At 42.4% G+C, this 22,334-nt stretch overlaps 1 protein-coding gene across 14 annotated transcripts in view; it reads right to left on the reverse strand.

Annotated features, from left to right (window-relative positions):
• The window catches only part of tns1b (tensin 1b), a 187,175-nt gene that overhangs the window by 133,056 nt on the left and 31,785 nt on the right, over window positions 1-22,334 (reverse strand). Inside the window, exon 1 of one of the 14 annotated variants that reach the window (XM_008297336.1) lies at window positions 19,575-19,886. The exons of the other annotated variants lie outside the window; for them this stretch is intronic. Coding sequence (XP_008295558.1) covers window positions 19,575-19,655 — 81 coding nt within the window. The 5' untranslated portion in view covers window positions 19,656-19,886. Of the gene's footprint in view, window positions 1-19,574; window positions 19,887-22,334 lie in introns of those variants that run through there. 14 annotated transcript variants of the gene reach the window in all.

Below are 22,334 nucleotides of genomic sequence, written 5' to 3' on the forward strand. Positions count from 1 at the left end.
AGCCAGCCCTTCATTCCATCTCCCGGCTACGCCTTACCACTACATAACGTGATTAGCTTAATCTATTTAGGCTGAAATAATGAGCGTGGCTGTGCAGGACGCGCCATGTTGGCAAGGGGGCTTTTCTGAGGAGGGGCGGAGGTCCCTGCCTGGCATCCATACTTAGTGTTATCCAAGGCCCCACAATGCCAATAAGCCTGGCACCTGCTGCGCCGGGAATCTGGATATGGATTTTTGGGGAGCTGGGATGGAGTGGTATGTGGGTTTAAGGGTACTCTGTTTCTTCAAAGTGGACTGTTACAGTCATTAAAATATTTCTCTATTGTGTCAAAAATTACACCAGATTTAGTGAAAATTGATGCCTCTGGAGTGAGGCAGCGCTCAGGTCGCTCCGGTTTCACCTCCAGATCGTTTAGGAATCAACTTAAAAGGAGTCGATTGTGACAGCAGAAGGAAGAGGACCCCGCCGCGGGCAGGTGTTAGAGGAACACCCCTTTTAAAAATCGCTTTTGTCAAATGTCTACTCTCAAACCACATAATCCAAAACAGTCATTAAGCCCACAGGAAAAGATGTTCTGGGCTGCACTGAAGTCATCTGTTTTGGATGCAATTACCACAAAGATATCTGAGAAAGGATATGAACAGGCAGCAGGCTTTTAGTGGAGTTTTTGTGGCTTGTGATGCAAAGAAAAAGAAAGATGACTGAAAATCAAAAAAAGAAGAAATCCATGTGGTAGTTTTTGGGAGACAAACAAATATCACACATAAAACATGACAAGAACATGTAAGAAAAATATATTATGGGAATAAAGGTAGACATCATTACACACAGCACTTTCTGTACTTGTGTTTTCTGTCTAATGATTTATGCGTGAAACACATTTTCCAGATTCCAAATCTAATTACTTCTGCAACATGGCGTGTAGCGTTTTAATCAGCCCGTGTCGCCATAGCGATAAGCAATGTTTTTCTACTGTGGATGCACTTTAGCCTCTCCGCCAATCAGGCCACTCCAGAGGGTTCAAAAAGAGTCCAAAATGCAAACTGAGCTTCTCTTGTCACCGATTAAAACATTAAAATATTGTACGAAAAATTAACTCCATTCACCCAGAACTGCTGTACGACTGTTTCAATTAAACACCTTAACACATCAACAGATCGGTGACGGCTGCATGAAGTGAAATGTAGAAATTCTTTTAAATCACTTCTTACAACCCACTTTTATCAGCTCGCTTATGAGTGATGTTCTCTTAGATTTTCGCCCGTTTCTTTTCCCTTTTATATTGGTGCTGCCTGCTGCCCTTCTCTCTTTCTTAATCTGCTTTTATCAAACTCTATCTTCAGCTTCTATCTTATTTCCCCTCTGTATTTTTATATTTTGAGTGTTTGCCTGCACTTGTTATCCATGCTGTTTTCCTGTGTTGCCTTGTCTCACTGTGTGTTGTATTTCTTTATTATGCAAAAGCACTTTGTGAATTTTGTTCTTAAAGGTGCTATACAAATAAAGTGTATTATTATATTATGATTATAAATAAAGCATAATAAATATATTTAACTCAAGACAGGAAAAGTGGATACCAGCATCTTACATGATAAAAGCTTCAACAGTGAATCAAGTTTTAATATCCATTACAGATGCAGCCTCTTCGTCACTTCACAACCTTTCCAGAGACGTCACTTCAGTACACAAAATCTGTAAAAGCCACTCAAACCCGGAACAAGCTTTTTCTTCCATTCTGCCTCCGTCTCTCACACACACATCTCCACACTCCTGCGTTAAACAGGCAGAATGTCTCAATCCGACGCTCTATTCAGCGGCCTCTTTGACCACTCCTGAGCCTTCTCACACTCTCCCAGCCTCGACCCATTCACACACCCCGGCTTAACCAGTCGGATGGCCGCTGAGAAACAGGAGGGGGTTGGTTGGTCCAGTCATTCACTGGTAGGCCACTTGTCTTGTTTACACATTTTTTCATTCTCTTATTTCTAGACCGGGTGAAATGAGGTTGGAGGGGTATGATGTGCATTGGAATACTCGAGCTGAAAACCTTATTCTCCGAGGGTTTAATTCCCAGTATCACTAGAGTGGCTAGTAGCCCGACACGTCCTTCTTCACAAAGCCAAACAAAAGAAAGATCTCCTCAACATGCCCGTCTATTTTAGTCCTCTTGCCCTCACCAGAAATCTGTGCTCCAGTCATTTAACCTCGAAGCGCTATGTAAATACAGAGCGAAGCAATATAGCAGGACGCTCCCCTTTTGTGAGCCCTTAATTGTTTCCGATCATTAGCAATGCACCCGGCGCTCTCGGAGTTTGTTTATTGTTTGGCTGGAGTATATGGGGAGTCGATCGGGGAGACAGGGGTGATGAGGAGAGCCATGGGGGTGGGGAGCACGGAACTGAAGAATTAAAGGCAGCCCTGCGAGGACGTTCTCAGCATATGTAGCCCACGCTGATTATTTTCTGTCTCAACATGTTGCACCATGCAAATGGCCCCTGTCCTTCACATTCGCATCACACTTCGGGCTCTCAAATGGGCCACAAAGAAAGGAAATGGTTTCAGACAGGCAACCGGGACCCCCGAAAGCTGGGGTCAGGGTGCACACATACCCCCCTCTGCTCGGGCCCTGCAGCTCCTGGGAACAGACTGCCGTTCCCTTAGAGACGCACGCATAATCTCCTGCCTAGCACTCATTAGCACACATGGGCAAAACAGGCACCCTCGTGCATAAAAATGTCCAAATACACACACACAGACGAACACACTCCTACATTAGTGTGCACACATTCACCACCCTACTTTTACGCTTTTTTTCCCCCACTGCTTAAAGGCTTTAAAAAAGAGGAACGTCTCCAACAAGCATCTTGTACAGCTTCCACTGATGATTTATTCATCCAATAAGTCTTCACCTGTATTTGTAACACTGAAGGTTTGTGAAAGATTAGTTTGGGTTACAGAGCTTCTCCTAATTATCTGGGGCATTTTATCCAAATCCCTAATTCACAGGAATTCTAGGAACTTTCAAAGCAGGTGTTTACTCGGCCTGCCGAAGCTTTAGAGGCAGCCTGCAGCACTGCAACACAAATAGTCTAAAAGAAAGGATGTTTTCATGTAACAGCTCGCACTATATGCACTTAACTGTGACACAAAGTAAGTTTTCAGGCTTCAAGTCTATTTTCCTCCACTGTAGGCAGATAGCTAGAATGTATTTAGCTCTGAGGACTTTTAATATGTGGATGACCTCCACTCAACACCCAGACACGTAGATGGAGCATTCGCTGATGCTCACACTACGTTATGTTCACCTCAGTGAGGCTCACTTACGATTTAAAGCTGCTGTTAAAACATTTTTCGATGAATCTTGTAAGCAGCAGAACAAAGCACATTGTGTCAATAATGTCATCTATTTAGACATCAAGCCGACAGAGCAACATTAGTGCTCATTTAAAAGCCTACGTGGCTCTTTTGTTGCAAAATGCAGCACTATGATGGCCATTTTGTTCGGTGCAGGTAGCGTAGAGCGGCTTTATCAGGGCCTGGCTATGCTCAAACATCTATTTGCAGAAAATATAAATGATGAGAGCAGACTTGAAAACCAAAACTTAATGAAGCTAGAAGGCACAACAGAGCTGCAGACTTGGGTCCTTGTTCTCCATCAGAATATCTCGTGTGGTATCTTTTGCATTAGGTTTAATGGTTACACGGCTCCAGTTAAAATCACATTAGGTAGCATGCAGCAGAGAGGAAAACTTGATGTACATCCGTCTACACGCTTAAACATCCACGTTTTTGATGGACATCGATTACCCATTACCCACTTTTTATGTAAACTTGCAAGGCAGCTGGAGGTGAAACTCAAATATATTAAAAACACTGAGCAGAGCCACAAATCAGGGAAAACATAAGTGAATTTTTAGAGGTTTACAGGAACACTGCAGCTGGGTATCGGTTTAATCTGCAGAAGCAATGACAGGCAGGGAAACAGCCAGACAAGCATACAGGAAAAAAGAGCTAATCTAAGACTATGACATGATCCCATTATGTAGCAGAAACCACCATGATTCGGATAAAAGAAAAAAAATCCCCACTTCTAAATAAAACTCAAGAAATAAATCACATTGTTATCGGCACCATTGTCCAAGAAAACATTTTTTAAAGGCGTCCGTGAATTATTTGTCCGATGCGGAGTCTCACATTTCAGATAGCGGTGTTTGTCTTGTAATGGATATACTGTTACAGAATCAAAGTGTTTACACTGAGCGGCTTCAGCATGTGTTAGGTAATGTTATAGTATGAAGATAAACCCTTCCAGACTCTTGCATGGCGACAGACATTCCAGCTCAATAAGGTAACCAAGAGGCTGTTTTTCTCCTCAAGTTTAGAACTCCAAACTATTCCCTCGGCCGCTTGGTACGCGTGACTCATGCAGGGACCTACTCACGTTGATTTCACCTCTGATTACGCTGGCATTCGCTTTCAGCACTTAATGCATGACCTCATATACACATAGAGCCATGTCTGTCTGTGTACGCACACCTCTGACACTCGGCCTCCGCGCTCAATTAGATTATGGAGCCATGACGCAACATCACAGACAGAGAAATGATTAAATGTATTACAAATCGTCATCTTCTATTGTCAAAAATGCAGATTTATTAGAATTTTTATTAGAATATTTTTGACTCAAACGTCTTCAAAGAATACTGGGTATTAAGCTACCTTTTACTGAATTATTGGTGGGGTTGCATAATATATGGTTTCAGTGTTTACATTGTGCATGTGCAGGATGTGCCATGTGAATTAAGGCAAATTAACTCAATCACATCCAACTTTTTTTTTTCATTGCTTGACCGTTTTTCTAAACTCTTCTTACAAATCATAGAGTTTGTTGATATGCATGTACAGCAAATATGAGTGAACAAATGGGAAGATTTGGGTTTCCAAAATAAAATGCAACATCAGGTTAAATAAATTATTTCAGCCACAGATACGATTATGTTAATCAAAAATAGTTTTTGAGACAATATGACTAATTTTGTTAGGTTTCTTAAATTGCAAAGCCATTTCAAAAAAACATCCAAAGCAAAAGACGTATTCAGGATGCCGTTGCCAGTGTTACACCATGTATTCCTAGTAGTAGACAAAATTCAGTCATGCGACAGCCTCCCCCTCTATTAAAAGACATGATGATACCAATCGGCACAGAAAAGAAATGGTTTGGTTGCTTGACAAGTACTATGTGACACCATCACACATCTATTATTTCTGAAATCCCAGAGCTGGATGAAAAATGTATGCCACAAGCAACACTCTGTAACAACAGAGCTGAAGAATATTATGGAGAACTGTGGTCTGCAAAATCACTGTTTGCAAACTACATTTTTCCTAAGATGATCGTACAACATCACAGCAGGGGTGAGAGAAGCATTTGGTGAAACGATTAAAGCTGCAGCCCTGAACAAGGCTTCAGTGGCTTAATCACAGACAGCACTTTGCAGTTGGTAAGTTATACCCATGCTATATTTATTAAGCAGTTGTTGTTTTCATATTGCAATATATCACAACAACAACTAAATATCACAAAGACGGTTTTGTCAATATGCTGCAGCCCTAACTGTTGGTCAGATCACTGATGTCTTACAGGAAGTACTTTTTCAAAAAGCAGTATAACACAGAGATAAGCAACTAGGCAACAGAAGTCATTAAACATGTGGCTATTAAAAATTAAATGTGTTTATTGCACATGGAGTACAAAAAAAATCTAACTGTTGCACCTAATTTTTAGAAATGTATGTCTTCTAAGTTGTTTAAGAGAGAACTCAAACTATCTTTTGTGCAGTAGGACACAATAATAACGACATACATCATAACAAAGATAATACTAAAGTTGAATTTCATTGATTATCTGTTTGCAAATAAATAATCAAAATGCTCAACCATGATGCTGACAAAGGCTGCAAGGTGGCTCGGTGGCTAGCACCATTGCCTCGCAGCAAGAAGGTCACCGGTTCACATCCAGGTGAGGGCACCGGGATCTTTCTGCGTGGAGTTTGCATGTTCTCCCCGTGCAGCGTGGGTTCTCTCCGGGTTCTCCGGCTTCCTCCCACACAGTCCAAAAACATGTTGAGGTTAATTGGTGATTCTAAATTGTCCGTAGGTGTGAATGTGAGTGTGCTTGGTTGTCTGTCTCTAAGTGTAGCCCTGTGATAGCCTGGTGACCTGTCCAGGGTATCCCCTGCCTTCACCCTGAGTCAGCTGGGATAGACTCCAGCCCCCCCGCGACCCTAGTGAGGATTAAGCGGTGTATAAATAATGGATGGATGGATGTTGACGACTCATTTTGCCCATGATGTGTCTTCCAGTGTATAAAAACACCATATGGATATGATAATGACAGAAGCAATCTTTTAAATTTTGAGGAAAATGTTCACCTGTTGATGACAGAGGAGAAAAAGTGAAGGAGCCAAAAACATTACAGGTCAGCCTGAGGATTTAACCTTATGCTGGTTGCAAATACACCACAATAAGAAAAGCTATGAGATGTTCGTGCTACTTTACACTTCTCATCCTATAATTTGTCCCAGAAAGTCACAAGCACATCACAAGCTGGGATCATCATTAAACACATCCAATCAATCCTTATTAAAAGCAGGAAAAAAAGAAAATAAAAAGCTGTCTTTAGTTTGATTAAAAACAATCAGAGCTCTCGCACAGGTTGCAAATGTAAGAGAAAAGGAAACACTGCAGTGAGACAATACGAGAGACACAATGGCTGACTGCAACCAGCCACTAATATACGAGACAGACACAAGCAGTCAGTCGTCTGCGTCACAGTGATTTCCGACAGTCTGGATGAAGTCAATGAACAGCGTATACACACACATACACACACACACATACAGGACAGCGCCTTATCATCATCCTCCAACAATCAGTCGCTATTGTTCGTCCTGCTGGAGCCAGAAGACTAAATGGGACCTCTCCAGTCATCTGGGTTAATCAGCCAGTTAGTGCGCCTCCATCTCTCATATGGGACACCATATGCATGGATGGACATTTTAACAAGACGCACTGGGGTGATCGCTGCATGTCTCCATCTGTTTGCATGTGTGTGTGTGTGTGTGTGTGTGTGTGTGTGTGTGTGTGTGACAGCGACTGACTCAACCAGTGTGCTAAATTCAGATGACTTCAAACAGTATTAAAGACTTCACAAGACCTTTTTTTATCCCCCCCGTTTGTTCCAACTATCTTCCCACACTGCATGTTCTCTGTTAACAAAGCAGCCCTTCTTCATCTTCCTCAGCGTCACAAGAGCTCGCAAACGATAACCGACCTCTGACCCATCTCCTGCTCCCCACTGTCTGACCTCTTTCCTCCACACTCGGCCTTGTTGTTCCTCCACGCCCTGCCCAGCACCAGCTTTGAGTCTCATCCTCATCTTCTTTTCCAGTCCATCCGATCAATCTCCTCCTCCACCTCTATCCTCTCTCCATCCCCCTCCTTATATCATCATGTGACTATAAAGAACACTTTAGTCCTGGTGTATCGGTGGGAAAAAGGGAGAGATGTTGTCACTTTTAATTAAAAGCAAATCAGTAAAATCCATGTTGTGATCGGTGTGCTTCGTTTGACGATGTGTGATCCAGTTAGAGGAGCAGCTTTGTCCAAACACTTGTGCTTTATTACATTGGCATCAGAGAAGGGAGAGACGGGGCTTATGACACTTTTATGAACAAGATTCAAAATCCAAATAAAATATGACCAAACTCACTGAGGTATCAGCACTTTATTGACTTCGACGCTGTTTACTCACCAAGCTGAAATGTTGTATAATCAGAAAAAGATTGTTCCCCTGGAAGCTTTATATTCTTGTTAAATTTGATTCTAAATGTCACTCTCCCACTGTGTATGCAAAATGTCAGTCCAATAAATCTTTCCAACTCGAGTGTAAGTGGCACTTAAAATGCAAGATGGCCAATCAGAATGAGGTGTCACTGTAACAGCTGGGTTAAATGAGGTCGCTGGAGGATTCATTTAAACTTGTTCAACTTAATATTGGTGCTAAATACGAATGGATCCAGAAAACACTAAAACAAAAAGACAATATAACTAGCATCGAAACTTCAAGTGAAAATTTAGAGCAACAGGTGCTGTGATTGAGAAGTAAATAGTGTCACGACTGGATACTAATGCTATCTGCAAAGTGATGCTGAGGGACGCTAATGATGCACGCAACCCAAAACCAAAGGATGCTGACACTGCCTGTAAAGTGATGCTGAAGGACGCTAATGCTACCTGTAAACCGGTGCTAAACGATACACATGCTACCTGTAAACTGTTGCTAAAAGAGGCTACTGCTGCCAGTAAACTAGTGCTAAAGGATGCTAACTTTATCCTGAAAGATGCTAATGCTACCTGTAAACTGATTCTAATGGTACTTGTGAACTACCCATAAAAAAATAAAAATGCTAATGTTACATGCAAAGTGATGCTAAATGATGGAAAAGCTGCCTGGGAACTAATGCCACAGGATGTTATTCATATAGGTAAACTGATGCTACAGGATGCTAATACTGCTTATACACAAAAGCTAAATTTTGCTAATGCTACCGCTATGCTAATGTTGACGCTACCTATAAAAAAATTACACCAATGCTATATATAAACCTGTTAAAGCATCCAGGACTGACATAATGGTTTGCTGGAAACATGGTTTACAGTTATTTAGCAATACCACTAACTAATACTGCTTATACACAAAGCTAAATTTTGCTAATGCTACCGGTACGCTAATGTTGACGTTACCTATAAAAATTTAAGCCAATGCTATATATAAACCTGTGAAAGCATCCAGGACTGACATAATAGTTTGCTGGAAACACAGTTTACAGTTATTTAGCAATACCGCGAACAAAACATCACAGTAAGGCTAGCATGAAAGCCAAGCATCGTGATTCTTAATGATATACAGTTGTATGCAAACATTTGGCCACCCCCTTTGGTGACTCTGACGGAAGACCTTCATTTTAACTTCATCTTCCCATAGCACCTATTTCTGAAGTACCCAAATGTCGCTTTACATACTTCAGGCATTAACTTTTGTGGTGATGTCACATGGACACCATCCTGCTCCTTTATTCCTTTACAGTCATATGGAGGTATTTTCTTCTCTGTCCAACAGATTTGGAGTTTTAGCTGAAAGTTTTCTTGGTTTTCCCAAATCTTTTCTCAACTTCCACAGTTCCTTTTAAGTCCCATTTCTCAAGACCATTTCAGACTGTGGAAATTGCAAGTTGCAGCCCTATATTAAGCAGATAATTGCTAATGACGATTCTTAACCTGCCGCACAAGCCTGAACGAATCCATGACGGTTTTAACAAGTTAATTAAACCTGAGGTATTAGTTTTCCCAGACAAGTATTAAGCTTAGTCCTGGACTTAAAGAAAAAATTCAATGAAGATTGAGAAGAGTTTTTAAATTGGGACTGGGCTTAATCAACGTCTGGGAAATTGAGCTTTTAAGCAGGCCGAACTTATGCACGTGCAAAAGAATGATTGGTGGCAGAAGGTAGCAGGTCTGACAAATTTTCAGGATGAAAGGAATGCAGAAACTAGACTTGTGACGTATACAGGTTCATATTATTTGTTCACTGTGTGTATCCACCTAATGCTTAAGGTCACTGTATTATAGTCTCATAGATTCGCTATGAACAGTGTAGTCTTTTAATGTCTTGTTTTGTCAGGGCCAGTCCCAGCTTCACATTGGGAAGGTGAGAAAAAAGGATTTTGCACCCCCCAAAAAATAAAAAATATCATAGCAACAAAAGCACAGGTTTCCCAACGATGGCTGCGTTTCATTTCAGAAAGATCCTGTAACTGTACAGGCTCTTTCACCACCACGTCTTACTGGGACACATAAAGGAACCGAGTCATCATGATCGTTATTAACTCCACCTGTGCTTTTCCTATTGTTTAAGCTTTAAATCAGTGGCTGCACTGTCAGGGGATTTTTCTATCATCCCTGGGCTGGTAAAACAAAGCATACATGGGAACACTGGAGGACAATTTACCCCCTACATGATCGCCTGGCTGCACCAACATTACATACTGTATAACTGAAGCAAGCATCGACACACAACGCAGGTACGACATCAGACAACGAACATCAGGCAGCAAAACGCAAATAATCAATCAACATAAATTTGGTTTTTGGATCATCAGTGGGGCTGCAAGGTGGTGCAGTTGGTAGCACTGTTGCCTTGCAGCAAGAAGGTTGCCGGTTCGCGTCCCAGTGGGGGCACCGAAATCTTTCTGCATGGAGTTTGCATGTTCTCCCCGTGCAGTGTGGGTTCTCTCCGGGTTCTCCGGCTTCCTCCCACACAGTCCAAAAACATGTTGAGGTTAATTGGTGATTCTAAATTGTCCGTAGGTGTGAATGTGAGTGTGCTTGGTTGTCTGTCTCTAAGTGTAGCCCTGCGATGGACTGGCAACCTGTCCAAGGTGTCCCCTGCCTTCACCTAAGTCGGCTGGGATAGACTCCAGCCCCCCACGACCCTAGTGAGGATTAAGCGGTGTATAGATAATGGATGGATGGATGGATGGATCATCAGTTTTCTTCATAATTCATCCAGAAACACCAAATATTTACTGGTTCCAGTCTTTCAAATTGAAAAACCTGCTGCTGACTGCTGGTTTCTGCCGTTCTGAGTTGAGCCCAGTTTTGGGATGTTGTAATTGTTTTCACAACTGATCAAAATCATTAGTTGCATTCCCGATTGCGTCTAAACTAAAACGTAACATTTTTCTGCGTCAGTGGCCTCGCAATAGCGTAAAAATAGTTTATAAAGCACAAAAGGTTATGAGCGTGAGAAGCAAGCTTCAGCAACAAAGACGGGACTCGGAGGCTTTTCTTCCTTTGACAAACACAAACACATACACTATTTCCACTTGATCGCCATATTCCTGTCAAGCCGTTGACTTCCTTCACATCAGATATCAATTAGCAACGATGTGCACCAGTCTAATCACTGTTTGTCGTTTATTCAGTCTCAACAAATGATTGTTATGATTATCTTTCAGCTTCAGTCAGACAAAAAAAAACACTCCCAACCACAAGCTGCTGCCAAACCAGAGGTTTCATTTTCTTTTGCACCAAACAATTTAGTTTATATTTTCATGGATTGACAAAAGAAACTACTACTGACCAGATTACTGGTGCATTAATGTCTCAGAGTGAAATATTTCCAGATAGCCCATCCATTCAGCTTTGAGTTGACTTTTTGATCAACTCTTAAAGAGAAACAGAAAGCGAATAAAAGTGACTCTACTAAGAACAAGCCTGGCTCCAATTAACCAGCTTATCCTGAATGGCATGTTAGAAAAGGCCCACATTGACCGGTTGAAGAAGGAAGTGTCGGTGAATCCCCTAATTGTGAGCAGCCCGCTACAGAACAAGTGCAACAAGTGCGACGAGCAACAATTCACAGTTAAATACCAGAAAGAAGAGAGCTTTTTGGGTTTTTTTTTTTTCTCCGAAACCTTTCCTTCCTCCCTTTTCTTCCGCCCTCCGGTTCCCACTAACCAAATGGTCTTACAATGAACAGTCACCTGCTTTTCATTTGGGGGGAAAAATGCACCCCAGGCATTCCAGTCTCCCGTTCCTCCCCTCCTGCCTCCCCCCCAACAACTCCCTCTGACTCCGCTCTCTACATGCATTTCATCTCAGTGAGGTGGATCCCAGGAAGGAAATTACTCAGTCATCCAGAAGTGAAGAGGGAAGAAAAAAAAATCCCCTCTTTTTCACAGACCATCAGCATTAGAGTAACTGGTCATCTCATCCAAGTTGTCACGATCTGGTACTCGGTCGGCTTTCTGAGTAGTACAGGGAGTGACGGAGAGTGACAGGGAGTGTTTTTTCCTCACTGGGGGCAATGGAGATGGTCAACTCTCCCATCAAAACATGAGACAGACATAATCTGTGAAACACTTGCCTTTGACTTTTTGCCAAAGATGTTCCTAAAAACTTAATGCAGATCAAACCGAAGCAGTGGCGTAATAATATCCTGTAACTGGTAGATACCATGTCAGCATTTTGGCATAGCTTGGCTCTAATTGGTGCATTCTCTAATTGGACACCTACGAAAATTCTTATTTTGTTATGCATCTTTTTCTATTGCTTGTCTCTTTTAGTGGTTAAACAGTGTCTGAAAGCTCAGAGTTTACAAGTTGTGGCGTGTTTGCTGACTGTCTCGGAAGGTCCTGGAAGTTCATTTTTTTTGTGTGTTTTTTAAGTTAGTAAATCATAATTTTAGTCATACTGAGTTTTTTTTTTTGCAATTTTATAATGTCTGAAAATTAAACTGATATTCTCAATGGGTTTTCAATATGGCTTTGCATCTACTACATTCAGCTTGCTAAATGGTTAGCCTCAGCAACTTCTACACACCAACAGCAATGCTATTGCTGCTGGTGGTGAGCGGAAGTGTTCTCAGGACTCATGGTCACCACTAGAATGCCAAATCTGTCCTGTATATGACTTCCCGCGTTGTAGTTGTGAGCAAAAGAGTTCCATTCGAAGGCAGCTTTAGTCCCGTCAAAAGCTTCCCAACAGCTAACAGCTAGCTGGCTACATGTTTGTCAGTGTCTATAGGGTGCAAAAGCATCACATTAAACAAAAATTAAAATTATAGAACAGTTTTTGATGAATAGTAGCAAACAATTTTTTGTCACATTGGTGTAAATCTGGTTTGGGATCATTTTAAAGCATAGCAGTAGTTTAATGTAGAGTTACTGCTAGCTTAGCCAGCTACACACTCCCAGAAATCCAGGGATTTTGTGATTTGCTTTGTACAAGAATGTATCCATGAATATCTAACCTCTTCATCTCCTCCTTCAGAGCAAACTATAAGACAAAGTCTTTTATTGCCACATTCCTAAATGATAAAGACAAAGAATTGGATTCATGGAACAGAAAATGTAGGAAATAACATCCTTAAACATGTACAGCAGGAAACACATCTTGCCTTATTCTGCTGATCCAGCTATGGTATTTTGACTTGTGCAGCGACCATGAAATAAATTCTTCATTAATGTTGTAACAATAGTACATTATCATTTCCTGGCCAGGATTCAGGCATGTGTTTTGAAATCTTCCCACAAATCCATATAGAGCAAGTCATAAAACTTCTGCTTCATTTGTTTTCAGAGAAAATCTCAAAATCATCTGAGATAAGCTTGCAGTTTTAAGAAAACAAAGCTCTGAACTCTCTCTCACACTATTGTGATATAGCAGCCTATGAAAATAAACGATACACGTGGAACATGGATGGCTCCAAATAAAAAGGAGAGCCCTTGCCAGAAGTTGCGGTTCAGAAGGATAAAATGGGTTTAATCAAAGACGGCCAGATTTCATCAGAAGAGCTAACTGACGAGGGAAACTGATGTTATGCGCTGCGTATCGGTCTGGATTGGCAGCGGCACATACACTTGGACAAGACGGGTGAAACTAAAACCGTAACCCCTCAATGTTCTCCAGGACGGATGGGGATGACATGTTTTGGGGGATTTCACCCTTATGATTACATCTTATAAGTTCCCAAAGACTGCCTTTTCTGTTCTTCTCAACTCGGTAAAAATTTGTCCTGGATTGTTGCCTAAAACACATAAATAAGAAACATTGAAAATAATGCAACTAATTACTGGCAGCATAGGCAACACTGTAAAGCAAGTCAACTTACTGGGTATAAATTAGGAAAATTAATAAAAGTCCAAATCCCCCTCCCCTTCGGATTAATGCACAGGCAGCGCAGCAGGATGCTGTCAGCGCCACTTCCAATGAGCGTTGTTTGGCCTCACACTTGAATGCATATGAAACCACAGGAGGTCTCAGATCACATCCAGAGTTAGAGGTTATCGTGGCATTAACAAGTTCTTTGGCTCTCTTCGGTGGAGGGCTCTTGACTGATGAACTGGACAAATTGTGCCAAGAAAGATCTCGATCTCCTTAAACCATGCAGCGTGTACTGCGGGCAGAGAGAAGAAATAAATAGCGGCGTTAAGGAGAAAGCGCAAAGCTCTTACCCTTAATCTGTGCAGAGCACTTCATCATGATGTCAGAGTTCTCACTTTCTCTCACACACATCAATGCATACTCAAGTCCTGGCATCAGATTTAATAAAGCGACAGGTCTCCTGGCTGTAATCAGTGTTTGTGCTTTGTTGCCGTGCAAAAACATGTCTTGTAAAAATATGTTTTACAGAAGTTTGACTTGGCTGCTAAGTTCTGCTCTGGCAGTGAAGACGCTTAAAAATGCGAGTCTACATGTACATGTAAGGACTGTTTTGACTTGTAAAGGCTCTGCTGCACACTTAAAATGTGAAGCACATCCATATAAGGTGGCTTTCAGAAGTAAATGTGGGGTTGATAAACAAAATATACCTTTAAAGGCTCTTAAGACTTCAGCTTCTTACTAAGCTCTCTATCTGCAAGTAATGGACCCATTTTCAAAACATGCCTAAAAATGACATCTTTACAAATGCGGTTTGGCCGCTGTTAACAGAATACAGTGTAAACATAAGCTGACAACAGTATAAATCACAGATTGGGGATACTAGCCAACAAATTTGACAGCAATTAGCAATCAGCAGCAAACAGTTGGCTGTAACAATGGCTTAAACAAGTACAATGTATTGATAAATGCTGGAGTGAGGATGAGATAAAATAGTTACATGAATGCAGGTCCAGGAACACTGAGGGAGGTCGGGGGATCATCAGGGGATCAACAGTAGGATGGTGACAAAAAAATAACTTCATGTTACTGCTTGAACTCATAATCAAAGCTCATTTTCTATTGCTGCATCCCCAACATCCCAGTACAATTGAAGGGGGGACAGATTTGCAGTGTTGCAGGCCCAGTGTTGAGGGGGCCCAGGCCTCACAATAAGCTTCCTGTTCGCTGTTCAATCTTAATTGTTACCAGGTTCAAACACCTCCTCAAACTCCAGAGCCAAGTCTGTGGCCGGTCCCTACCGTTGTTCCTCTTCTCAAACGCTAACCTTTGACCCTCCTTGTCCTCGAGAGTCTAAGGCATTTCCTTCAGTAGGGTCGCCCATTTTTTATTTATTGCCCTGTCTTTGTTCATTCAGCAGTCCGTCAAGAGCAAACTTAAGCACAAGAGGCTGACCAAAAGTACAGAACATGCTGCTGAACAAGTTGTTTTTAATATGGACATTCAGCTAAACGTAGAAACACTGAATTAACATTATGTCGCAAGAAAAAAGATAATAAATGGAAGATAAAACACATGAAACACGTCAAAGGTTCCAGTTCATTTGGTCAAAAGGTCATTTTGACCTTAGAATAGCCTCAGAGAAAGTTCACAAAATCACCACAAAGCATTTGCTGGCAAATGTTAACATGAGTAGTTGTGGGGGAAAAAAAAAAACCATCAAAAAACAATCCTGATCTATGAGGAATCTTGATGGATGGATTGTTATGCCCCACCTCTGACATACAGTGTGTAATGGACATGACACGGGGCCCAACCAGAGGACAAGTACTACATTTTCTGCATGGCCAAGCAGGATGAAGCCCTTCAGATACATTAATTAATATTGCACTAAATAAGACTTAAAGGTTTGATGTCTGTTAAGAAAGTGAAGCAGGTATCTGGGGGGAAAACCTCTACATTTTATTTGATCATTGGCTGTGCTTTTAAATAGCATCAGCGCATGTCGTGCCTTTACTATATACCACTAGATTTATTTTACCTGAGCTAAAGAAGCAGCTAAGTGGAACATATATCACCAATAAAAACGTGGATAAACTGAGTTTACTGTAGTCTACAAGACAATAAACGTGGATCAGGCAAGAGCAAATGGAGAAACTGAAACACAGTCACGTTTCTGAATTCCAGAACTCCCTTCAGGGAAAACTAGAAGATCATGGAAGGTTTAAAGCCAATGTGACCAGTGGAGCATGCACAAAGCTGGGGGTCTCTTCAGGAACGAAAGGGGTGGGTGGGGGTATTACACAAAGCTCAACAACTCCCATAAATCAACTGAGCAAGGGTTAAACTTCCCTTTTTGTTGTTCAAGATTTTTCAACCAAGTCACCGTCAAGGGAACAAACGGGAAGAGCCACACAAAGATGAGAACAGCGCAAATCTTATTGTAGAATACCCCAGGATGGCAACATCTGAGTGAGCTCCAAACCCAGGAAGCAACTGCATGGCAAATCCATTATAGTGGATGTGGGGCGATGTAAACCCAGATGTTACAATTACAGAAATGTTGCCGTATTTCAAAGGGGCCCCAACATGTGGAACACTTTCCTCAAATCAGAGGTAATCTCAGGAACCGGGATCGGGGGAGACTCAAACTGGCAACAAAAAGAAACAGAGAGAGGGAGTGTGGAAACGGAGATGAGCATGAGGACGGTGAAGGAAAAGAGACAAAGATAAGGAGATGACAGGTAGAAATAAATCATTTATAATCTAAGTGAAGACCTCCTGTTACTTTGACATCCACACCGCTTTCAGAGGCAGATCCAGCAACAGGTTTGGGGTTTGTCTATTTTCAAGTCAAGACAACTGAAGTCAACTGACCTAACATTCCTCAGATGACACCATTTCCCAGAGCGGTCCTTTTGAGACCCAACTCTGAACCTAGATGGACTGAAAGTACGTTAATGGATATCGATCATCCCAAGCAGCTCTTTGAACCCTGACAACGCTGACGGTTTAGCCAGGGGTCAATATTTGCACTGACACGACTGTGAGGCAGCAAGCTGAGGTTGTGTATTCTTCAGCAGCAACTTGTTAGATCAGAGGCCCTGACCACGGCCACCAACACCTTTGTAATAGCCTGGCACACATCAATTACACCTATTATGTGGAAAAGCCACAATAAGTGGGGATGTTAAAAACTTGTTGTTTTGGATGTCAACAGGATTTGCATCACCTTTAAATGCTCTCTAAGGCAGGGCTGGCAGAGGGCGTTTGACCGGTTTTATGGTCCTCTCAGAGAAACCTGATAAAATATCCCTAAAAACCTTTTTGGCATTCATCAATTATTCATAGTGTCTGGTGGACAGGCAGCACTCTTCTCAAGGTCTACTTTCAAGGCATCTTGCACCATCCGTTCTTACTTTGCCCTCTGTTTCTGCCCCAGAGCATCTTCTCTTCATTTCCTCTGTCCTTCAAGTTGTTTCTGCCATTTCCGATACTTCCCGAACCACTTTCTTTCTGCATCCATGCTGGAAAAATATCCCTTTATCCAGGATCATCCTGCTCTGACAAGAGGAAGCCCTTCCTATTTGAGGCCAGGCTTGTCTAGTCCATGAAGATGGTCTGTTTCCTGAATCTGTGCTTGCTCACTCACTCTCACTTGCTCATTCTCCCTCTTTCTATAGCCCAGTCTATTCATAACAGCTTTTGCAGCTGTACTCACTTTCCCAGCTGCCCAAGAAGTATGTCTACAGCAAGTCTTCTATGCAAACCAGCAAAATATCATCAGATAAAAGAAGTACCTTCAGAGCATTTGCAAGTTTTTAAACTTAACTGTGGTTCTGGCTTGTTTGTATTTCTATAAATTTATCAAAATGATCCTGGGCGGTGCTGAACCCAGGATGCAGCAATGGCGTCCTTAGAAAACAGTGTAATAGGAATTTTTTTTAGTGGAACATTTGCATGCAGGGAGGTAAGCATGGCCATTAAAACGGCTAAATAATCTACAACCTAAGCAGGTCTGCTTCATTGCATCTTTAGCAAAACTTTCAGCGTGTAGGTTGCTGCTTGGAGGTTGTTGGATTTTGACAACAATACCAAACAGACAGCAGGTGATGAGTGAGTCAGGCTACTGCTAACCCTAAGGGATGGGCTGTACTGTATGGTTCATGGCATTTAGCAAAGTATGAAATCTCCTTAATTCGGTCCTGAGAGCTAAATAATTACCGTCAGTAGTCTGTGTGTCTCTACATATTTGCTCTCCCTAGATTGCGAGCTCCACCTGGAGAGTACTGGCTGTGCACTGCTTGTTATCCGTCAGCTGTAGGATGCTCGCAACACAAGCCTTCGAAGCTGCTGTGCCAATTTCATTACACATGTATGATGTATTAATTCACACTACACTGGTTGATGACATGAAAAGTGCCACATATGGCTGAGTAGCAAATAAATCGAGGACACACAGATAGATCACACAGCTTATTATCACTTTTGGAAAGTTAAATCAATGACTGGGCACAGACGCCCCCTTATCCAACACTGGAAAGGCCCAGGATGATGGGGTTTCTAAAGCTATGTGAAAATCCAACAAGAGGTACAGAAGACGAAGTCCACTTTATCCTAACCCCAGTATGTCGGACTAAGGTGTGCCCAAATTAAGGCTGTTTTAGCACCTAACAAAGATTTGCCATTAACACAGGGGCTCAGATTGAACCCCGCCCCCTTAAGTGAGCTGGCTTTGTCATACAGTGCTCTGACGCAGTCAATCAGTGACCCACAGCTTAGCTGGGGGGCTTTGAGATTCTTTTACGACCCCCCTTTCACCTCGCCTCCCGCTCCTCAAAAGAAAGAATGGTAATTAACTGATGAAGAGCTCTGTAAGATTATCCAGTCTCTTCGCCAAGAACTCCAGCTCTGCCAGTGGTGTGCAGTCATGTCCCAAAGGACCACTGCAGAATGGGGAAGGATGGATCTCAATGGTCTATTCAACCGCTCTCCTCTTTCATCCTCTATTCAGCTGAAAAAGTGGAGAGCAGCGTGCAATGTTGTATATTTGAGACAGGAATGTTCTTTCATATCAGCACAAATTAGGAAAAGCACTCACAGTGTTTTAAGACAAATGTCCAAACCATAGTCACAGCACATTTCTCGTGGACACGCACACACAAAACACAGCTCCTCGCCGACCACATCCCTGCTCAGAGGGCACACAAGTGCACAAACAACCCCTCACTGTGAGCGGGAATGCGCGGCAGATTGAATTATACAAGAGAAAGCAAAAAATAGCTGTGTGTCCCAACCACCTAGAGCGAGAGGGAGCGGGACACAGAGGGAGTGGGAAAGGGTGAGAAAGAGACTAAAAGGGAAGAGAGCAGGAGGCACTTTTAACTCGAGCCAGTGTCAGAACACACGTTTGCGGCGTGATCTGCGGAGAGAATGCAAAACACGTCTCCGAGGAGAGAAGACGACACGCGGTTTTGTCTCATGTTCACTCGCCCTCCCTCATAATATCTCCCTCATTTGAATGTGTCACCGTGCCAAGGCCCCCCACAGCCGGGGTCCCAACCCTCCACCCAACCCCCGACAAGAAGACCACCCAACAGACTCCCTGACCAGCTTGACTTGATCAGCATTTTCAAGTATCACCCCTCCTTTAATAAGCCAGACAACATCCTCATAGAAAATCTGTTACCTATTGCGCCATCAAGCTGAATTTGTCGCCCACCGTACATAGTCGGGATTCAACTACTTGTGCAAATCTGTAAGATGTTGCACGGTCAGGTTATGTGCAATCTTGTGCAAATTGCTCAGCGACATTGATAGCAAACTCTGGCTGAAAAAGTTGTCTCACCCAGAACATGCAGGACAGGCAGACCCAGGTGCGTGCAGGTCCAGCCAGAGCTGTGGGCAGGCTGAGGGAGACGGATGGCATGGTGATGGACAGGAGTGATGCTGCTGCTGCTGCTGCTGCTGCTGCTGCTACAGACCAGTGGGCTTCTTTAAATCTAATCCAGCCAGGAGAAGAGTTGCCCAACACTGCAAAGCCATGACTATCCTGGACACAAACGCTCTCTGTCACCTCAGACTTCTGCTTTCTCCCTGTTCCTCACTGTCTCGCTGGCTTTTTTTTTTTCCTCCTCCTCCGTCTCTCCTCTAAATTGGATCCTGACTGCCTCTCCTCTGCGCTCACTCTGCCTCTCTTTCCTCGGCCGGGGAAAGTTTCACAAAGGTTTTTTTTTTTTTTTTTTTTTTTTAATGGGGGAGGGCGGTGGTGGTGGTGGTGGAGGGGGGTTAGGCTGCCCCTACCTCTCCACGGGAGCAAAGGGGGGAGGGGGTGGTCCACTTATTATCCATCTCTTTTGCCCCTCCTCTCTCTCTCTCATCCCATGTCTCCCTCCCTCCTCAGCCCTCTAAGTCTCACCACTTTTAATTTCATTCATTCCTTGATCTCACCCCCCCCCCCCCCACCACCACCACCCACCTCCCTGTTTCGTCCCCCTCAGCATCCATGGCACTTCACATCCCCCTCCCTCCCTCGGCTGCACACCCTCCCTGTGTATTTCTGTATTGAGCCCATTTTAATATTTTATAAACTCTGTCTCCGCCTGTATTCACCCTTGAGATGAATGCCCACTGGCATTTCTCCTGACACTGGCAAATGCAATACTCAATCACTTCAGATGTCAACTAAAGACACCTTCTATTTATATTCTCAGCCTTTGCTCAAAGTGCAGTTTGAAATTTGCATAAATTTGAGGTTTTTTTGACACCCTATCTTAATGTTTGGTGTTCAATTCTTAAAAATGTACAGTTCTACTACTGGAATGAATTCAATTTACTAATAAGTGCATGCAATATTAAAATAAGGCCTTGTACGCCTAAGGGATAACACTCGCTTTTGTTTTTGTTTTAATAAATCCCAGGCCTGGGCAATAGAGCTTATAATGTATCACAGTAAAATGTTTCCTTTTAGTCAATATCGATAATTATTGACCACTTTAATGAACTCTTTTTTTAAAATAGAAGAATAAAAATAAAATATTTTGAATTTAACCACTTTAAGCTTATTAATCAAGGGAAATCCTAGTAATATTCATAATATTAGCTGAAGGGTGAAAACATGCACAAATACATACATTTACAGACGCATTCAAAAAATAATGATAAACGAATGATCTCACCCTGATACACAGTAAACAAAGAAGTAAGTCAAAGTGGAGATACTTGGAAGCCAACCGGGGCAAAGGTTTCAGTGGATCACCTGGACCAGGTCCCACCAGAGCAGGTCGCTGGGATTTAACCTTGATCATACAACCTTGCAGATTTGCACTTGGACAGCTACAGACCCTAACCCATGATGCTATTATTATATTACTCTCTGTATTATATATTTCATGTATGCACACTACTTGTGCAGCATGTGCCTTTGTAATGCAGTAGCCATGCAGACTGCACACTGACAAAATTTGCATATCCTCGTCTACTCACAGCAGCTTCGAGCAGAGCGACTGAAAGCAAAGGGGCTCCGTCATCATGGCATGATAGGCCATCATGAGCCAGGGAGGGCGCACACAGGGTTTGTTCATGCAAATGAACTTTTCATTTTCATTCAGTGTCTTAATGGTGGTTTCCATGTAACGCTTTTAAGTTAAACTAAGCAACATTATCTTGAGCAACTTTTGTTTTGCTATTGATGAAGAGTATATCATCATCAGTATATCGTTTGATACACGTCATCTCACAAGACCAGATTCAATAAAGTGTTCGCCAAATTTTGACATATGCTTTAAATAAGTGTCATAACAAAAGCAGCCCTGGAGTGTCTACCTGACGATAGTATAGCAAAAACTAACAGATGTGGGTCAAGAAGTAAAAGCTGCTTAGTTTTCGCTGCTCATCAGTAGCCATGTTAGCCCCATACGTGACTATTTATCCTGTTCTGTAGGTTTCTCTCTCACATAAACACGCACATACCTAAAGCCTCCATACCCTTATATACTCATTTGCAGGCCACATGCATGGACCCATCATTTTCTAACACACACACACACTCAGAGATTCTGTCAAAATCCAGGCCCACTACTTCCTGGAGACATAAACAAACTTGATTTAAACTATCAAATTCACCACATACGTATACATAAACATCCACCAATAGCCACCTATTTCTTCCCCGCCCTCTCGCGCACATATTCACATCTTTCTCACGCACACTATGTAAATACACAAACCCACCCACACACACACAGAAACATACAAACACGCTCACTCAGTGGCCCGGAGGATTAATCCCCTGGTATTTCCTGCAGGCCCACCCCTACACAGACACATTCGCCAAAGGAGACAATGTTATAGAGAAAACATTTAAACCTAATCCCTCTCTAACCAACACACACAAACACACACAAAACCCTATGTACACACACACACCACACACACACACACACACACACGTCCATCAAGTTATTTGCGTGTGTTTTTCTTTATTATTGCATCTGTCTTTTTTGGCTTCCACTGACAATCGTTTCCATCATTTTTTTCTTTTTTCTTTTGAATTTAGAACCCACTTAGGGTTACCTTCAGCCAAAATACACATTTCTATATGCTATGA

The sequence above is a fragment of the Stegastes partitus genome, unplaced genomic scaffold, assembly GCF_000690725.1.
Source record: "Stegastes partitus isolate 25-593 unplaced genomic scaffold, Stegastes_partitus-1.0.2 Scaffold1212, whole genome shotgun sequence".
NCBI lineage: Eukaryota > Metazoa > Chordata > Actinopteri > Pomacentridae > Stegastes > Stegastes partitus.